The sequence below is a fragment of the Anneissia japonica genome, unplaced genomic scaffold, assembly GCF_011630105.1.
Source record: "Anneissia japonica isolate Jap-2015-1 unplaced genomic scaffold, ASM1163010v1 scaffold466_len1169948_cov191, whole genome shotgun sequence".
NCBI classification, from domain to species: Eukaryota; Metazoa; Echinodermata; class Crinoidea; order Comatulida; family Comatulidae; genus Anneissia; species Anneissia japonica.
The window spans coordinates 939,637-961,662 of record NW_022689540.1 but is presented as its reverse complement, the minus strand read 5'-3'; the positions used below and the strand labels follow the sequence as shown (position 1 = coordinate 961,662).

At 32.0% G+C, this 22,026-nt stretch overlaps 1 protein-coding gene across 5 annotated transcripts in view; it reads left to right on the top strand.

Annotated features, from left to right (window-relative positions):
- Positions 1-22,026, top strand: part of LOC117125366 (tyrosine-protein phosphatase non-receptor type 4-like) — a 99,711-nt gene that overhangs the window by 51,729 nt on the left and 25,956 nt on the right. Inside the window, exons 7-11 of one of the 5 annotated variants that reach the window (XM_033271869.1) lie at positions 559-685; positions 1,624-1,711; positions 3,230-3,382; positions 15,223-15,389; positions 16,989-17,048. In XM_033271869.1, the coding sequence (XP_033127760.1) occupies positions 559-685; positions 1,624-1,711; positions 3,230-3,382; positions 15,223-15,389; positions 16,989-17,048 (595 nt within the window). Of the gene's footprint in view, positions 1-558; positions 686-1,623; positions 1,718-3,229; positions 3,383-15,222; positions 15,390-16,988; positions 17,049-22,026 lie in introns of all 5 variants that reach the window. The other 4 variants (XM_033271877.1, XM_033271860.1, XM_033271895.1 and 1 more) reach the window with 4 other exon arrangements.

The window sequence follows — 22,026 nt, the reverse complement described above, 5'->3', positions numbered from 1 at the left end:
AATGAGCGTAGTTTGCCATTTAAAGCTCAATTTTTACACTTGCACTTTATAAGTCTATTTTCTAAAAAAGAAGTTGAAGGTTATGTGGTTATATATGATTAAACATTTATGCAATGAAATTAGTTTTATTTGCATAGATTCCCTATGGTGTAGAGATCTTTACACGTAATGTTTATGTATTCACAGTAAAGCATGGTAATGATATGTAGTGAGATGTTACAGTATATTATGAAATAGCGCCATCTATAGAGTGACTAGTTGTTAGGGTAATAGGGGTCTGTCAAAATACAGTAAGTAATCTATAAGTGTATATTGAATACATCCTACAGATACAATTATAATAACAGTTGTTGTGTGTCTTATGTTACTATACATACATAGTAAGCATGCTATATTATTATTACTGTAAATACCGTACCTGGAATTTTGAGGCAGTTAATTCAACCATCAATACCACAAGCTTAAGGTACTTTAGTTATGCATAATATAGGATAAATCAAAATGAATTAAGTGAAAACAAAAATATAATTTTAGGTTGTTTATGATTGTATTTTCCAGCTGAATTAGGTGATTATGATCCGAACGAACATCCAACTGGATATGTGTCGGCATTTAGGTTTATTCCAGGGCAAGGACAGACGGAAAAATTCAACAAGGAAGTGGAACGACTACACAAAACACACTAGTAAGTTATCCCGCTGGTCTGACCAGTGCTTCAGCTCTGTTAAAACTATTAAATTCTATGTGACAAATAAATGTGGTGCCCATATTTGGGTGTCATGACATTATGCCCATATATGGGCACATCACACAACTTGTCATAGAGCTTGAGAAGTCTTTATGTAGTATCAAGTGCGAAATACACAATTTTATCCATAAGGGGAGAATTTTTGTGTATCTTGTTTAGTGAACCCACCGACTGCAAATACTGATGATTTCGAATAAAAAGAAAATTTTATTTTTTGACAATTAGCGCGCCCGCCACCACAAAAAGGTGGATATTTCAGTAAAAAAATAAAAGTGTTTATTTTTATTACGCCCTCCGCTGCCTTGAAATCTCCAAAGATAAGATATGTATATTTCTTCCTAATTATATAAATTGAAAGCATTTAACCATCCTATTTTATATTCACCAATAAAATTTTATTCATCTCAATGATGTTTTTGGAAAAACTATTTGCTAAATAAGAAAACAAAATTTTATGCTTTCCATGTATTTTATTAGTATGTAAAATGTGTATGACATCGCAAAATGAGTCTTATGGTACCAAACAAGATTTATAAATATATTCAGCATACTTTGGAGAAAATCACCTCTAAATATAAAACAACTTTTACATTTCTTGTTTAGTTGTTTTTCTTATCAATTTTGAAAAGAAAAAGGAAACAGCCATAGAAAATATGCCTCAAAAACACCTTTAACATATTGTTAGCTGTCATAAATTTAAAAGTTATAAACTTAAAAAACCTGAAATCCCATTTCGGTCAAAATATGACTTTGTACATATTTTCTTAAATATATCAAATTTACCTGGCATTTAACACAACTCAATTTGTCAGTATATAGTATTTTTGTGAAGTTATTAGATTTAAAAATATGTTTTTTTTTGTTTTTTTTTTTAGTGGACAGTCACCAGCTGACTCGGAGTACAATTTTCTAAATAAAGTGAAAAATTTAGAACTTTATGGTGTAGATCTCCACTATGCCAAGGTAATGGTAAGGCCCACATTTAGCTTATATGCATGCACCACCTAGCCTTTTCCTTGCCTTCCTGGCTCTTCCTTGCAATATTATGTGTACCGTCTTAAGTGTCGCTGCCTGCCTAGCAGTGGTGTTGTTTGCGTACTTGCCTGCCTACATAATTGCATCAATTTTCCTACCTAACTGATTGCCAATGTTCTTATCTTTACCCTATCTGTAAAATTATCTCTATTCCAAATATACAATTTAATAAAATATTTAAAAAAAAAAAATTATGTAGTAATAACAAGATAGTATAATATTAATACATACTCCTAGTATCAAAATGCATGTCATCTTGTTTGGGTTCAATATTTCAACATTAATTATGTCATCATAAGGAATGATTATTAATTATGTCATCATCAGGAATTTTTTATTCCTGATGATGACATAATTAATGTTGAAATATGGAATCCCGACACGATAGCGTGCATTCCGATGCTTGGAGTATGTATTATACTATCTTACCAGAGATTAATTAGTGAACCTTTCTTTTAGTAATAACAACAATATAATAACAAAGAAATATCAATTTGAATATTCTATAGACCATTTTTGCAAAATTTGAAATGAAAATTTCCAATTACCTGGTAACAACCACTGGGGGACTTTAAGAGGCCTAGCATTTCACTCTATGTAGTTACCATCATGGATTTAAATCAACGATAAAAACAAGATTACTAATAAGCACAAATATTTTAAAACGGAAAAAACTTGAAATGTTTATATTAAGAACAAGTCTAAGTCTAAAAAGCTATTTCAATGTTTACATATACAGCAATTACAGTAATTAGCAAGATTGTATCTGTTGTCTACTGCTGCTATAGCAAAGGTCTAGCGGCACTATCCATGGCGCGGTGCTCTATTTGCAACTCCAGCTGCTCAGGCTAGGTCGCTGAAAGTCCCCCAGTGAGTTGGCGAGATGTTGGCAGTGCTGTTTTAAAATAAATCCGATAAAATGGCCTATACAGTACTACTTGACTACATACTGCTGATACCTTTCTGTTCACTTCTCTGTCCACCACATCACAACCTGATATGTAGCATAAAATCTATAGCGCCCTCTACAGTATATTTCATATATTGGTCTTGTAATGTCCAACTGCTGCAATGTATAAATGTATTATAATGGTATAAATGTACTTTGTGTTTCATAAATACATTTAATGATATGTTAATTAAATGCTAAATTCTGAGGGTTTTTAAAATTCCCTTTAAAGACTAAACTTTTTGCAAAAAGAAAAAAAATTATCCCAGTAATTATGAAGATGACTAACAGTGCAACTACACACTCCTACCCCAAACCTATAATGTTAACTGTACTTAAAATGCAAAATTAAGCTTGACTCTTTATTGTGTTGTTCCCAGCAAGCAACTTAAAGGTTATGGAACAGAGGAATGATATAAAGATGTTGGATTAAAATATTTTGTTTTGTTAGGGAATATGATAAAATATGTTAATGATGCTTTGGACTCTCATGACAGGATCATTCTGGGATAGAAATTCAAATTGGAATAACAGCCTCTGGAATCATTGTGTTTCAAAACAGCACAAAGATTAACACGTTTTCTTGGGCGAAAATTGTCAAAATTTCCTTCAAGCGCAAGCAGTTCTTCATTCAATTACGAAGAGAAGTCGTAAGTTGGTTTCAAATTTTTTTTTATCTGCTTACGTTCTGTTTTAGCTAGCATATTGTTGGGTTCTGTTATATTCTGCCATCCCAAATTCAGCAAACTGTCACTAATTGTTAATCTGAGTATTCAGTATTAGAATGTGGTCATATTGTGTACTTCAGTACAAAGAAGCCGTAATGCTTTAACTCATAACTTTTGCAATAGTAAGTCGATTCCAGTAAATTACCTATCATTTTTAACCTTATATTGTGGTGATTATGAAGATATGACTATGTTAAAGTGTTTTCTTGTTTTAGTCACTAATGCTGGACATGGCAAGCCCACTATGACTATTTTAATGTTTATTTTATATTTAGATACATGTTGTTCCTTTTGTTTATTTTACATTATATATTTTCCTGTTAAATATTGGTAAGTGTATATTTGCTTGTAGATGAACAAGGAACACACTTTGTCCCATCCTTTCACCTATTCTATGTCCTGACAGGTTCATTTTGGAATTTCCAAAATATAATGTTCTTTTGAAGAATTATGTAGTATTTTTATACATAGTACACTTAATAGATTTTTATAATACTAAATCCATTCCAAGGAAATACTTAAGGTACTTAAGGAAAAGGAAAAACAGTTGTGTGCTATCTTTTTGATTTATTTTTATTATATTTATATCTTTGGTATTTATAGCATCTTCAGCCATAGTAAAAGATAATACATTTAAGATAGAGCAGTTAGCAATATAGTGAAACGTCGTTGAGGGCGTCCATGAAGCAATTTTCCTCAATCCTAGAGGTAGCGCTATATGTTTATAATCAGATAAATCCAAGGCACCGCTCGAGTTTGTTTGTTTCCTTATTTCTCCACTCTGTCAAGTAGAAATACCCGGAACTCGTAACAGGTATTCATTTGTATTGTGATCAGCTGGTTAAAAAATGTGCAATACGCCGTTAATTTGTAATTATTAAGTCAGTCTTTTACATTAGCCTAACATTTATACAGTATATTCACTCATTTTCTTTTTTTTCTTTTTTTAACTTGTATATTGTTTTAAATATAGTTACATACTTTTTTTATGTTTGTTGTAAACTTAATTTATTGTCTTGTGCCAATAGAAAGTAAATTCTTAAAGTAATTTTTGGACCAATAAAAATTATCTTATCTTAACCTCCAATGAGACACAGATCAAACCAAATCAGTTGATTTTCCAAACATTTTACTACGAAAGTCGAAAAAAGTTGGTACAGGTACCAGCAAAATTCTGTATAATAAAATATATATATATATAGACAAATAGACCGCTGTATAAATACTGGTTTATTATTATAAATTCTATAATGTTATTCTTCATGTTTATTAGCTCAATGTAGAGATTTTATTACAGCCATTTGTAATAATATATAAAAAGCCTTTTTCCAGTGTGGCTTTTACCGATGGTCAGTGTATGCGTGGTCAAGGTCGCAATGCACTTTGTACGTTTTATGTAATCGTATTAAGCGAATCAACATATGATAATACTACAGTAATCCATCTTTCTTGGAAATGTCTAGAATTCATTTTGTAAATCAATAATGATGTAGATAAATATTGGATTATGGGAAGATTGAATTGTTGTGTTGATATAATGTACAGTACCATAGCATTGTGATCTGTTGTGATAAAATGAGTTGTGTGGCACAAAAATATTAAAAATGAGTTTTGTGGTACAAAAAATAAAAAATGAGTTATTGATATATATAGATAGATGACTATTATAAGCTTTATTTTGGTCTTGGTAACAAGTTTCTAGGTTGAGTAAAACCGTAGTAAGATCATTCTGAAGTTCAGATGTCTAAAAACATACATTACTTAGGACAAAATCGCTTCTTAAGATAAACAACTGACAAATTTTGTGTTGGTTTTCCCATATCAATTTTGAAAAATAGCTTTAAAAAAATGTGCTTTAAAACATGATTATCTTAGGTAACTCAACTCAGAACTTTTGCTACTAAGGAAATATACATATTAAACTTTATATCAAAAAATTTGAAACCAAATTTTTGTCAAAATATCACTTCAGATATATGTTCTTAAATATCTCAAATTGACCTGGCGTACCACAAGACTCATTTTGTCACGACAACTCACATATAGTATATCTATAGCCGTTATAGTATATTATAGGGAATATAAATAATTATAATAACAGAATAATAAATAATTATAATAACAGTAATAAAAGTAAAGGCATATAACCAACTGTTTTTCTGATGCCCTCATACTTAGACTCAAACCAAGAGGAAAATGTTTTTTTTTATATTTTCAACCTTTCCTCAAACCCTACCGTCTCCCAGCTTGGAAGTATATCCTAGATTTATCACTGCCAGACCCTAGTAAATTTGAACCAAATTCTTCCAAGGGTCTCAAATTATCTTTGTGAGCCTTAATAAAACCCTAGTATTTCTGCTTCATAATTCTTCCAAGGGCATCCCTCCCAGTTTACCTTCTGGCCTGAAATATGCCCTATCAATTCTGTGAAACGTGTATCGCTATCAGAATACATATAATCCATATTGCAATTATGACATTTCATTACACAACTTTATCTTATCTTTTGTGGATGGTGCAGTTTCTGTCGGGTCCTTTGTGAAAAAAACGGCTCATTCATGTGGCACCTTGGGTAAATATTCGTGTGCGGCTCATATCAAATTCTTTTCATCCAGTGTATTCAAGTGAGAATGCGCTGAGCCATGTCACTACGAAGGTCATGACGGAATACAAACCCATCATTATTTAAAGGAAAATGTTTGATACGCTTCAGTGGATTCTTTTCTTTACTTAATTTACCCTTTATGAAATTAATTTAATTTTCATTAAAGGTGTACTATCTCCCATGAAGTATAATAAAACATTAATTAATTAATGAAATTAATAACTGAGGGATTACAAATGTTGCCGGTGTTAACATATTGTAAAATTTAAAAAATCAGATTTACAAACATAATTTAACAAAAGAATAAAAAATTATCTTTAATATTCATGGTTGGTTTGTCATGACAAAAGTAGTTTACTGTACTGTTACAGAATAGTATGGCCACAAATGAATAAAAAATCAACAATACATTTCAAAACGTTATCTTAATGCAAACTTCAAGATGAATGGAGTATCTCATTATTATTTAAGGGGCTAAGCGACCTGTCTCTTATACACGGGGCGCTACCTTGCCAAATAAGGTGATTTTTAACTACTTGCAAGTGATTTTTGGGGGATAGATACCCGACTGCGAACAATACCTCTCCAGGGAGGTACAAAAACTGTCAGCCAAATGTTCAGCTCAAAAGAAGCAGTAGCATTGATGGGGACTTGTATTTACATATATTGATACACAAGCTTTGGTGTACATTCACTGTGCTTCAGGAGGCTTCCCAATATTTGCTCTGTCCACCTTGTATTTATTATAGTAGAAATTTGTAAAGCACCTCTGTTGAGCATAGATGCCCTCATGGAACCAAGACCAAACAAAACAAATTTATTACAGGACAAAAAAAAATATATTTGTGCTGGTCAAACATGTGTTTATTTAGCCTAGGCTTAAATGTTGTAACATTTTACTGCAGATCAAATATAGCATGGCGGTATAAAAATATTTATAATATATTATAATGAAATATTTTTATATCTGCAAGAATACAGTAGATGCTGGCAGCAATAGATTATTGGCCCAGTTAGTTTGGTGTTCTGATTATTTGGAGGCAATCTGGTTTAAGTGCTTTTACTTAAGCACTAGGCTCAATTAGGATTAACCTCTGTATGGATGGTGAAATGGGTTTTGGATGTTGGTAGAGGAACACAAGCAGATCATTTAATTGTAACGTCTACCAAGGAGACGGGTTTAATTGTTGTTGGCATGCAGTGCAACTGGAAGGATTTTTGTCATCGTTAAAATTCAGGTATTTCAAATGAGATCCTTCATTAGACAATCACAAAAGGCTGGCTCTAGGCCATTAACTGCTGCATAGCTCAGTCAGTCAGTTATGCCATCGTGGATGCCAGTAGTTGAACTAGTCTATTGTGACATCTAGCTGTGCTGTTCACAGCTTAGCGAGTGTGTAGTTGTACTAGCTGATGTATTTCAGCTACAACAGGCCTAGATGTCATTCTGCTAATATAATCCAGTATTACTACTAGTCATAATATAGCTTTGTACTTTGGAGATGTTCATGAGAATAAATAAGGTATGTTTGAACAATTGGGGCATGCCATCCCAAACACCAGCATCAATGATCAAAAAATTAAAAATCTACTTTTTCAATTTATTCATATTTTTCACATTATATAAGCTTTAAAATGATGGGTTATTTACTGGAATTAACATACTATTGCCAAAGTTATGAGAAAAAGTAATATGGCCACATTTATGCTAAATACTCAGTTTAACATATCGAGACAGTTCACTGGTTTGGGAAGGCATGCCACAAATACAACTTTGGTATGAAAAAACACCTTCACTGTGTCCTAATGGGAAGTCCAAGTGTGTACACCACTTAGCCTCATGGCTTAGTAGTGTATCCGAATGTTTGAATCCCGATAGGTGCAAGGTACAAAGGTTTAATCATGTTTACTACATCCAGGTCTTTGTTTTACTTGCTCCTTATATTTTCATTAAGGTCCTTTTCATCTTCTATCTATATTTTAAAAGTTTGCAAAATAAAGTACTGACATTTTTCGCTCAAATATTTATCAAGGTATGTGTTAGTAACTAAGGAATTACATATTAGTAGTAAGTACATAATGCAGAATAGAGGCCTTGCTCGTTAATGTTATTACCGTACATGTGTTATCAGACAAGCATCAATTTTGTTATCAAAATATAGTATGGTAAACAGTACCTTTCACATTTTTTCTTGGATAAATAGATGTTCGAGAAAAACACACCCTCTCTACAGCCTCATCAAACCAAACATTCTCTGATTACTTTTCGGTAGTGTACACTTACTTTAGATTTTTGCATAAGAACATGATTTTTGTAAAGATATTTTATAATACACAATTAATGTAAATGACAAGATACTAAAATTTTTGTGGAGAAAATTGTATTCCAGATCAGCTTCAGTATAACATAGAGAGAGGTCTTCTCAAGTTTCCTTAGTATGCAAACAGGTAAATCCTTGGAAGTAAGGATAATTATTAATAGAACAAAATGGTTGCAAATTACTGAAGAACATATCATGTTTTAGAAAAATAACAAAGAATTAACAAAGGATCTAAAAAACCTCGCACTTCCCGACTGCTAGATTAAATATAAAAAAGAATAATCGAATGCACTATTGTTGTGATCAATCCCACATAATATAATACTTGTGATGTTTAGTTTCAATAAAAATTATATCAACAATAGTATTTTGCATTGTGGAGATGACAAATAAAAGATATTTGTTTTTGCCAGAAACTGGCATGTTCAATAGACTGCACAGGATACACAGTTTGCATGATAATGAATTTCTTCAGAAATACACTTGTATTGTAAATAGAATTTCCAGTTGATGGGTTCCTAGCTCAGTACTAAAGCGTGTTTCAAGAATAACACGCCCACATCAGTTACAAGAAACACTATTAGAATTGATGGTATCAAATTATTTTAATTTTATAATTATTAATTTTCACACGTACAGTTTTATGCATAATCTTACCTTGATCTTAGATTAAAATATAAGTTTTTGGGACAAGAAAATAAATAAATGAATAACCAAATAAAAATTGTTTTTAGCTTTCAACTGAAAATTAGAACATGGAAATGTTTTCTTGGTCAATAAACATCGGCATAGATATTACCATGTTTCTATATTCATTACATTAGACATTAAAAATGTGTAATTCAATGGTTTATTTAAATTTTCTAAGGTTTTTTCAGAGTTTATTGTATTACAGGCTGTTTTTTTATACTCAAGGGTTATATTTATTTTAAATTGTAAACTGTGACAAATGCATTTTTGTTTAATTCATGTCCAAAATAATTATGTGTTTAGTTGAGAAATATTTTTTTTATCTTCAACGTCATTCAGGTTTAAGATTCTAACCTAATATATTTGAAAGAGAAATAAATATATTTTTTTTTAATTACATGACAGAGGTTTGCCAATGATTTTAAAATTTATTAATTATTTGACTTATTTGATTTGAATTGGTTTCATTAATACTTGATCCTTCTTCGGTGTTGTGGAATACTGTACCACTTTAAGAATATCTTCCTTTTCTGTCAGGCTTAATGCCTGAACAAATTTGAACTCTGATCGTATTTATCACCTTTCGTTGCATCTATGATATTTCATATATACTCGCACACACAATACATATTGATTGTGGTGGCGTTAGAAGCCATACTTTTGTTAAATGTAGTATCCTTAGTTATTGATTTGTCTTTACTCTACTTCAGCATTCATGTTTTTTGGACTTAAAATATTCCTCTATTATTCATGGAGATGGGGCTTTCTTGAGTAATGTTCTCCCGCTTCCTCCCATCCTTGGCCCTGGCTAGTTCCCTTCATCACGCCATAAGGACATTCCTTCCTTTTGCCATTATTTTCCAGATTCTTGGTAAAACTAGGACAGGTATGCATTAAGTGGCTTGATGTTACAACTACGACTTAGACTTCTGCAGAGTTCTTACTGTGTGGTCTTTCTATACAGGTCGTTTTTATAAAATTTTTCCTAAGCCCAAACGTAGTCTTACTACATTTTGTGCATGTATGTTTTAAACAACCTCTTCATTATTGTAAGTTGAATTAACTTAACTTAAATTACAGTCATGTAATATTTGGATGCGTATTGTGGTTTAATATTAGACTGTACACGGCCACCAGCATTTTTTATACAAAAATGAAAGGCAATAGCAGGCCTATGCATACCTCTTTTTGGGAAAAGATAATTTTTAGGAGAGGGAGAGAATTTTAACATCATTTTAGAGAATGATTAATACTGCTGTCATCAAGTAGGGTATTGTTGAAGTTTGTCAAATGTAAAAAAAATGAAGAAAGCACAGCCTCCAACAAGGAATGTATAGAAATACACAGGTTGTTTTTTTTTTGTTTTTTGTTTTTTTTATTTTTTACAACCCTGGAGTAGATTTTAGGTGTGGGAATATAGAGACAATCCCTACTCTTGTTTATTCATGATCAGGCATGAGGAAATTTCATACATTTGTATAATATGGAAAAATTCAAACAAAATGAAACATTATTAATAACATTTTAAACAATGGAGTGTGTTGATCGTTTTCTTATTGCGTGTTTCAAATCCGTTGTCATGACAACTACATGCAAATATTTCTCGGGCCGCTCGATTCTAATAGATCCATGATAAGTATCAGTATAAGCATAAGTTTCGGTGACATCACCATTCATGATGCCGTCACCAAATCTGATTAGGGGATCCTGATCAGATGATTGATGACTGGTGCTGTCACCAGTACAGAAGTGTATCAGCATTTTATTTGTTACCGAAAGTGATCACTTAGATAGAATCAGTTGCTTCCACGATATACGAGTTCTCAGCCACACCCTGACAGGACTGTGTTATATGACGTTATTTTTTTTGGGGGGGGGATGGTGGGGGGTTGGACATATCATTGTTTGTACCCGTTTGCAGAACTTCAAATGTATTTTTCCCACATTTGAAATTATCTCCATCACTTAAAAGTGAATTATTTTTACATTACTTTAACAACTTTAAATCCCAATTTTAGTACCATTTCTTAATCTGCCTAGATCCACATGCGCAAACGAAATAGACTAGGCCTTTTTTGAAGTCGGCCTATTGGCTGCTGATCATATTCGTACTCGAAAGTAATTTCTAGTCTTGAAGTCCAGACATTTCATGTCGCCCAACTCAAGTATATTGAGTAGGCATTTTTTCTTTTAAACTCAATAAATCAAATAATAGAGTCTTGGCGACTAAGTTGATGCATGCAGTGCGGTGCATAACCATGGCATAGTCAGTTTTCTGTTTGATATCTCTTTGTGCACCGGCACTTTGTTAATAAAATATGGTGCGTATTGTCAAGAGTCAGACTTTTTATAAGTACTGTGAAAGCATTATGCATTACATGCTGAAGTAGCCTATTCTAAAGGTGTGTTCGCACGAGAATGGGAAAAGGTTACATAGGGTTCTTACCGGTATTGTATCCGCGGGTTCGTGCAGAACTTGGCTTTCAAAAAAAACCAATAACCTCGGACGTAAAACCTAAGGTATTATGCGAATGATGAGTTTCTATCAAGTTGCCCTGGACCTTGCGTCACCCAGCTACATCACCCCACGCTTTAATTAAAAAACGGACTTCGGTATTGGTCCACTGCATTAATGCAGTTGTCTCAAAATCGAGGAATGAAATGAAATTACCGAAGAAGCTAAAAAAATAATAAAGTGTACATAGCAAACTCCCAATAAATTGCAGATGTGTATTTTGGGCGTATAAACAATTAATAAACTTTCATTCGTTTGACAATTGTAGTTTAAAAACAGAAAATTACTACCACTGTTAAACGAATAAACAGTGGTGCCATGATCATGCATGTGGCGTGACAAGGTAACAATCTGGATTCTAGGGTAGCCCTCAGTTGAAATAATTTATTTTATTGAGCTTTTCAGTTTTGTTTTTGGAAATAAACTGTAAAAGAAGCAAGGACCATGAACATTTAAACAGACTGGCGCATGTTAAAACAATCAAGAAGATTAAGTGATAAAAATTGCTCCAAGCTGCTAACGCATGCTGCTTTTGCTCCTTCAAAAACACTGCAATTTGCAGCGTTGGATTGTATCAGCGGATATCAGTAGGCGGTCTGCTTTTAACACCCATTGGGCTAGAACTGGAAATGGCCGTTTCCGGATTTATCCCGTGTTAGACTCCACAAAAAACTCACCTGAACGCACCCTAAAAGTGCTCGTCCATGGACAAGTTATCCCTAAAATTCTTGTCTGACTGTAAAAAACGAATGTAGGACATAAACCACCCAGGACATAAGCCACCCAGGACATAAACCACCCAATTGGAATATACCATTGTTAAAGTGGGTGGGCAACAGGGTGAACAATGTTGGGTGGTCTTGCTTTTATCTAGCTTTACATTAGGACTTAATTTGCTATTGTACACTCCTATTATACGCCTTTAATTCATTCATTTCTTCTGACAACATGCATGTTGGTTAGTAATCATTGTAGATTTTAGTAATCACTGTGCTTAAAGTTTTATTTTTTTTAGTTTTCTAAATAGTTTTCCAAAATAATTAATTGTAGATAAAATGACTAAAAATAACTAAAAATAAAATAATCAGTCTATTCAATGAATGTAGGTTATGTTGCCCACCCACTTTAACAATGGTATATTCCAATTGGGTGGTTTATGTCCTGGGTGGTTTATGTCCGTATACCGTAAAAAACACTTGTCCTGGGCATCAGGCAAGTGGGTTCGTTCATGCCTGATAACTTTTTTATTTTTATTTTGAATGTTATGTAAGGTGTGATATGTAGAAGGCTGCAGTTTTAGCAGAGTTGTGTGCCCACATAATTGTTTAACCAAACACCAATCTATGAATTAAATTTCATTTATTGGTATAAAATGAACTATGATTGTTCAGAGAAATACCAATCACAATATTTGAAAACTAATTATTTCATGTGAACGTGTAAAATATACTTAAAGTAAATGTTGAAAACTGATTTATATGTAAAATAGACTTTAATGAGTAAGTATTTTTATTGTTGTGTGTATTAAGGATACTGTAGTGTTATGTTGTCAAGGTAAATGACATTGCTTCTAAGAATACAGGATGTGGATTTTGAGGAAAGGTCTGACATAATAAAGTTACTAAAAGTGGTTATGGTTCCGTGTTAACTATGTGATGAAAAGAATACAAGTACAACATAAGGAATTGTACTTAAGTTAGACTATTTGGTGTATTTAGTTTTGGTCGGTATTTATCACCGATGGTTTTTACTTTAACAGCACAAAATTTGCATTACAATATGTTATGAACAAAATTAGCATTCACAGTTAACTGAATTTATAGACAAATTGATCAGTCAGTATGTTCTTGCAATTTTTTTATGTAGCTTTGGCCTACTGGTTGTTGACCTGTAAAATATGATTATATATTCTGTTTACAAGTAATGATATACTTTTACAGTCATTGTCGGTATTTATCACCGATGGTTTTTACTTTAACAGCACAAAATTTGCATTACAATATGTTATGAACAAAATTAGCATTCACAGTTAACTGAATTTATAGACATATTGATCAGTCAGTATGTTCTTGCAATTTTTTTGTAGCTTTGGCCTACTGGTTGTTGACCTGTAAAATATGATTATATATTCTGTTTACAAGTAATGATATACTTTTACAGTCATTGTCAAGTTCATTGGTTCTCTTCCTCTACCAATCCTAACTTTCCCCTTTCCCTTTCCCTTCCACTTCTCCTCCTACCCCCACCCTCCCTTACCTCCCTCTGGATCCAAATTTGCAAGAAAAAATTGGAACAATGAAGGAATTTCAAGAGTATTGAATTTATTAAAATAAATAATAATGAAAAAGATGAAAAATGTCAACCTTGGATTGGTGTCAATTGAAAACATTCATTGTTGTCTGTCGAACAGTATTATATTATTAAATTTAAGAACATCATCCTGGTTCCTTGTAGGCTGGTTCCGTGTAGGTTCCTTGTGGGTATTTACCAATGTTTTAATAGGAAGTTTAAATTGGTGTTCCATCTGTAAAAACTCTAGTGGTGATACTTTAAGAATAGAAATATTTTATTGGATTTCAGTTTCGATTCTATCAGCCTCAGTCTGTTTATCGATACTATCACATGATCAATGACTGAAATACAAGGCTGATTAAATTAATAAAATGGTACAGTAGAATTAATACTGTACTAGATTTAAATATTATTGATTAGAGTAAATTCAACGTTTATACAGACATGGATCAATTACATTTTAGTGTTTGCATTTGTTAATGTATTACCTATTACGAGATGACGATATATGTCCTGAACAACTAACCCACTGGACTTTCAACTTTCAACTGACCTTTTAATCTCACGCACATTAAAACTAACAGTGTGATGATATGTTTAAATTGTAGCAATTATATCAAAATGTTTACATTCTAAAATTGAATTATGACAAAAAATAATTCAAATGTTATCGTAGTATTCTTCTGACAAACACATTTATTATGTGTTTCTTGTCAGCTACAGTAGTGTATATCAGCATATGTCTGTCTTTCAGTATCTATCAACATGGTGAAGCAGTACATGAATGATTTCAGTACTTATTTCATATACGTTTCAGCAAATAATTCTCTCCTTGAGCTCAACTCGAAAAACAGATAATCCTGAAAACATAGTTTAATATCTTTGAAATTGAATTTACAGAGAGGGAAATTACCTTACCTCTGCATAAACACCAGTTCCGCTTGTGAAATTTATTTATTATTTAACCTACATACCATGCTGCCATAATAATTGTGTAAGCGCTTTTCCTAGTTATACATAGTTCATTCAAATTTAGACGGAAGTTTAATATCCGATTACCATACTTTAATTTTTATTGATGTGCCAAGTGGTTTGGATAATTAATTGTTATCCTTTTAATGGTTTAAGCAGCCTGGATACTTTATGAATTCAGTAGAATAGTTTAACATCAGTACATTAAACTTTGACCTGGAGAAAAATAGTTATATGGTATGGTAGTTGAAAGTGGTACACATTTCAACCTATGCATGTTCTTTGTAGTAGCATTTTAAATTTGTAAAGTATTTCAACAATTTTGATTGGTTCGTTAAACTTTATTTGTTTCCTTATTTGCTGATAGGGAGAAACCCGTGACTCATTAATTGGATTTAATCTGGGATCGTACCGTAGTTGCAAGAACCTTTGGAAATCGTGTGTGGAACACCACACGTTTTTTAGGCTGGCGGAACCGCAGCCCACACAAAAGAAACGTGTCATGTTTCAACTAGGCTCAAAATTCAGGTACAGGTACGTTAATATTTGCATCTAATTAACACTAATTGGTTAATTAAGAATAAGTAGGATTTGAGATTAACATGCATTGTGGTAATTTTATAGGTTTTATATGGAAAGAACATATCAGAGGAATAATTACAGAGATAAGTAGAGAGTGGTATTGCGAGAGAAATGGATTGCTTGATTCTTTACAAGATTAAATTTAATAAGAGCCTTTATGGTGTGACAAATTCTGAGAATCAAATGTGTCTATTTACCCACGCGCCAGATGCCAAATATGGTGATAGCGATAGATTATTTCTTTTACGCACACCGTCTTTGCTTTTAATCCGACCTCCATTCCTTAGCTTATAAATTCTAGTAACAAGAAAGAAAAATTTATTTTATATTATATTTTTAATTTAATAATATCCATAAATTATATCCACAAACATCATTGATGACTGACACTCAACCTTTTTCTATTTTACTTGAATTTATATTTAAGTAATATTTAGAATTTTATGTTATTAACTTTATAGTGAGGTAGTTGTTTTCCTTATTTGTTACTTAGATTTTATATTAGTTTAGCATTTATGTGATATTCATGAAAGCATTTAAGATATGTTATGTTTGTTTGGTTCCCAATATTACTTGAATACTGTACCAAAATCCCTTCATTATTAATAATATTATGTTTGGTTGGTTCCCAATATTACTTGAGTACCAAAATCCCTTCATTATTAATAATATTATGTTTGGTTGGTTCCCAATATTACTTGAATACTGTACCAAAATCCCTTCATTATTAATAATATTATGTTTGGTTGGTTCCCAATATTACTTGAATATGGTACCAAAATCCCTTTCATTATTAATAATATTATTACCGTAATTATCATAATCATCATCATCTTCCTTCCCAAATGTATTTTTCTATCCTATCTTTTAAACATTTATCAACCTTCGAACATTTCAAGGACAATAAACCAAAAAATAAACAAATTAACGACTCTTCATTTTTTTCTTTTTCTTTACTCATTTTTTCTTTCATTGTTTATTGTTTGCTTTTATAAACGTTTTTAGCTTTTTTTTCATACATATTTATACCAGAAACAGTTTCTTGTTATATAGTGTGATTAACACACATTATATAACTGTGATTTTTAAGTACACATATATTGAAAACGTATGCAGAACATGTGTATAGAAAATTACACCAACTTAGATTTCATAGATTTTGAAAGAAGTAATAAATATATCTTTTTATTACACAACATATAAAAAAAAATGAGATGTGTCTTCCAAATTCTAAGGTTTACTAATACCTGGCAAAAAAAAAACATTGTCTCAAAATATGGTTTTCCATTTTTCTACTCATATAATTAGATTTTACTTTTTTTTTCATGAATTAAAGCAATTCTCTATTGCTAAAGTAACCACCACTTCTTCATTCGTAGTTCTGACAGCCCAAGTTATGTTTGTCTTTCTCTTATACAACCACATTTCAAATGCTTGGATTTTGTCAACAATGTTTACAATATCAGTAATACAATGTATAAAATAATATAACAAATTGATAGAACTTCAAAAATATCTGATACTTGACCAATCAGTGCCCACCTTTTTCAGAGAGGTATCAGGAGAGCCTATGTTTGAGCAAGGGCCCCTTGGACCCAGATTCCGCTATAGGTAGGTGGATGTCGGGTCGCTCTGCTGTGACCCCCAATTTGCACCCCATCACATTTTCCCTTCTTTATTTTGCATTTAAAGGATTAGTTGTAGTGATATCAGTGTATGTTCGTGTGTGCGTTTTTTTGTTGTTGTTGTCTTGTTGAAGCAGTGGTAATATGTGTACTAAAGTCTTATGGTTATATCTTGCCATTCTAATTCATATGTGTGTTTGGCGTACTTGTTTATCGTAGTATTAAACCTTTTTATACTTATCAAGTTTTATTTACAGGTGCTGGGTGTCTTATAACTTATCTTTTCTGTGGTTTTAATGATAAATATTTTAGTAGTATGTTTATTTCGTTCTTAATTAATTTCAGGTTAAGCCACAATAAAAAAATTTAAAAAAAGGAACGTGTTTCTTATCCAGGTTAAAAAACAAAAAATAGTGGCTATTACGCACAAACAGTTGTATCTATTTTAGGTTTACACACACATGAATAAGCATGCTTAATAATAAACTCAAAATCCTATTTCTAAAAAATGATTATTATAATATAATTTGTAGCATCTTTTGACAAAGGGTATAAAGAAATATATTTCACTGGATTAAAAAAATAGTTGGGGAAAATGTACTACTTTGCAGAGTGTCAGTCTTGCTATTGTAACATGCACATATATACTCTTCCCATCCCACCAATGTAGAGAGAACTCTCAACTCGCCTCGTATATGAGGCATGTCATGGCGAAATGATTAAGTTGTCGGACAGGCCAGTATTGAGTAAATGAGCTATAAAATATGGGAGCTGAAAAAATTGCCTAAAAATCCAAATTCGTTTTTCACTTTAGATCAACAGTTTATTGTGTTATTAATCATGTACCAAAGTATTATTTTCAAAATTGTTTATTTAATGTTATTTTGATAGTTCATTCTATTAAAAATTGTATGCACAAATGACTTTGAAAGGCAATTACTCAAAATCATGTTTATCTTGGTTCTAAGAGTACTGTACTTTCACTTTCCAATAACTTAGGCTTGAAATGTCCAATTTCAATGAATGACCCCTCATTTTAAAGGTTACATACTCAGGTATTTGAAAATACCAATAACTTGAATTTTAATTTTAATTTTTGCTGCAACTTAGCCATTTTATCACAACATGCCTCATATAGTCACAATGTGCTTATATATGATCATGATGTGATGTCATCTTGATCATAATTATTTAAGCATGTCACATTTTTTTTTTTTTTTTGTCAATGAAAATTTGATAGTCTGAACAGGGCCTTACCTTTTAAGCCCGGTTTTCATAAAGTTGCTACAAGCTATCGCCGACTCCTTTGGCAACGCTGATTGGTCACTTGAATCAGGAAGCGTTCCTGATTAAGTCGCGGGACAGCCGCGCAGTGCAAGGATTGCAGTGAACACTTTGTAACAACTGTGTAGCGATTCTATGGAAACCAAGCTTTACATGCATGCCTCTGAATCTTTTGAGGATGTGTGTATTTCTGCAGGATTTTTGTAGTGCAATAATAATTTTTTTTTTTTTTTTTTTTAAAGGAACATTCTAAAGAGGAATAGATTTTTTTTTTTTTTTTTTTTTTTTTTTTTTTTTGGGGGGTTCAATGAAACAAATATTTTTGTCTTCATTTTATGGTATAACTTTATGGAAATAAAATGTTTACAAACGTTTTAGTATGAAAATCGTTACTAGTAAATTTAAGGGTAATCTAAAGAACATGGCGGATCCTATAAATATTTTCTCTGAATTACAAATGTTTTACTATGAAAGTACCTCAATTGATTTTCAGTCTTTGGGAAAAGAGTGTTTTCTCAAAACAAACTTCACTCTACAAGCAGCATAAAGAAATTAGATTATCAAAACATTTATTTAGAATTGTTCATCATTGGTTCCACATGATAGTGTAACTTGTCCAAGCTTCTTAGAAATGATAACCCAAAGAGTATAATCATTGTCTGATTCTCTTTTAAGTACGGTACCCATGTGACAATTTACATCCTGTTAATTCAAATGAGTTCTTGGCAGTATTGAACGTTGAAGAGAAATGAATTGTTAATTAATGAATATAGGTGCCAGGTTTCTGAGTTGTAATTATCATTATTACTATTATCAAGGTTATTTTTGATTAAGCAATTTATTTCTGTTGATTTTATAAAAAGATTTTGGAAATGCAAAAAATATAAGAAAAACCACAATTTATCAGGGAGAAAAAAAAATATGACTATCTGTATGTAAAAGCAATTAAATAATACTCTGAAACTCCAAGGTTGTCATATTTTTTCTGGGTTCCACCCACGGACTAACTTTAAGAACATTTTAATTTACACCCGACCACGCCCACTTTGCTCTTGTCAGGGACCTTGCCCAACCCCCCTCCAAATTGTACCTTTCCCCCACTTGTTCCGCCACTGTGGAAATGTATTCTTATATTATGGACCTTTTCGAAATGTGTGGATTAAATTTCACAATTGACCAATGGGAAGAGAGCTAGAAATACATTCAAGCACACGTAATGTCTCACAAATGCATGCACATGTTTTGCATATGATTTTGCTGTCATTTTGTGGGACCTTAGTATCCAAGAGGTGGGGCTTAAGGGAAACACAATTTTGGCATCTGTGTATCTGCCTGCCACCTACTATAGTTGTATTCGTCTGCCTGTCTCTGTTTACCTATATTTTTGCATGTGAGAAGGTGGAGGGGGAGTTGTACAGGTACTGTATGTGTCTGTCTTATCTTCCCATTCTGTATATCTTTCTGCTCACCTGTGTATGTATTTATCGACTTACCTAGTGTGTTCTATTTCTGCCTGTTTACTACTTTCCTGTATCTGTCCGGTGATATACTAGTTTGTCTACCTCTGTCCATGTTTGAAAGCTGGGTTTGTCTGCCATTTGTGTCTGTCTGCATTTTAGTACAGTATCTCTGTATATATCTTCCTATAAGGGAATGCCTCATTCTACTCTTTTTTGCCTCTTTGTGTTTTATGTGTATTGGAATTCTCTTTTAAAGTTCTATACATTAAATTCCTAATTAATGATAAGAACTTTGTAAGAATCACAAGCTATCAATAATAAGTTTTCTGTCTGTAATCGCTTCTAAGAAAATACATGAAATGGAGTTTTATGATGGTTTTTCCATATCATCATCTCTATCAGATATCCGCTCAAATTGATATTTCAAAGTATAAGGCTCGTTTGAGCAAAAAACGCCAACCGTATTCCGTTTATTTTACCGGGTAATCACGCTGAGCATTCAGCGCGTGGTCGACCGTTCAAGCAAGTTTTAGCTCACGGTAAATACGTGTAAAGAAACCACTCCGGAAGTAAATTTCAACTTATCCCATGGTCAACAACCCATTCTTTGTTTACTTGCTACTGCTGCTATAACCAAGGAGGTATACCTCCTAGCTATAACTATAACGGTGGAACGATAATGTAGCTCAATAACTTATAATGGCTGCTTTAAAATCTGTACGTAGGCTAGTTTATTCAAGTTTATTCCTCCGAATAATGGTAAATCTACAAATCGATTGCATAGTATGCTACTAAATTTAGATTTCGTCGTGAATGTGTGAGGAGGCGAAGGAGAGCTGCAACCACGCCTGGGCCGTAACTTATTGAATTTCGCGCTGGGCTGTAGACAAAACATTTGGAAAAACAATTAGGTTGAATTATCATCGCCTCCGGCTCCATGGTCATTCCATACACGGTATTATACCCAGCAATTTGGTGTTCAAAATTGTCGCGGATAATCCAGATGGTAAGGTATTAGACTAGTGTCCGAGCGGTTTTAGAAAGTGTGTACCGGTGAATTAACTGGTAAATTGCACGGATATTTTTTCGCTAGAACGGGCCCCAAGTGATATTACATCCGGAAGGAATTAAACATTCATTAAAATTACTATTGTTCACATTGTGCAACTAGCATTTAGACTTAAGCTAATTACAATATGGTTCCAATGAAATTGATTTATTAAACTGTAAATTAAAGTTTTGACTGTTTTCCAGTGTCTGCTATTTATTTAAAGTACATTAAAACATATGTAATTCAAATAATTATGACATGATTCCAATAAAACATAATTTATTAAGTTTCCAATAAAGTTTGACTGCATTTGCTGTGCATAGAATGTATTAGAGTAAAATATGTTGATATAGAATAAATTATGATATTATTCCAATAAAAAGGTAATTTTTGTTGCTGTCATGATTTGAACACATGGCTCTTTGATTACTATTGCTCCACCAACTAAACCATTTTGCCAGTCTGAGATTCTGGATTTTTCCCAATAGGAAACACTTCTCTCAATGTATTAAAAACAAAAATTTGTATGGAGTGAAACCTCTATTAGTTATACATAAGTAGGACAAATATTTTTTTTTTCTTTTGTAGTGAAAAGCATGGTTTTCCCCATTGGGATTTAGAAGTCTGGGGTCTTTAGAAGTTGCAGATGAGATGTACTAGCAAAATATTGCACCAATATATCTTCATTTTTTTCTTTATTTGCATTTTTCAAGAAAAATACAAAGTTTTATAGTCACTTAAGAAAAAGCCATGATAATATGCCAATTGTAAAACCCCAAAATAGCTTGCGGATAATCATGTTTGGTTTCACTTATATAAATATTATTATTTTTCTGAGATGTGTTTATTTGTTATTATCTATTTCAATATTTAATGAATATGTTTACAATTTGTCAAAAATACATGTACAGTATTTTTTAATTTTAAGCATTATTTTCACCATGTTTACTATAAGTTGTACATCAGGCAAGTTCTATTATTAGTGATTAATTTTTGATTAGTTATAATTTGCATAAAAATGTACATTGATTTGCATAAAAATCATGGTGTTTGAGTGTAATTATTTTTGTTAATATTTTTTTATTGGTCAATTTTCATGTTTCTATATATATATATATATATATTTATATATATATATATATTTATATTTATCTATTTATTTTTGTATT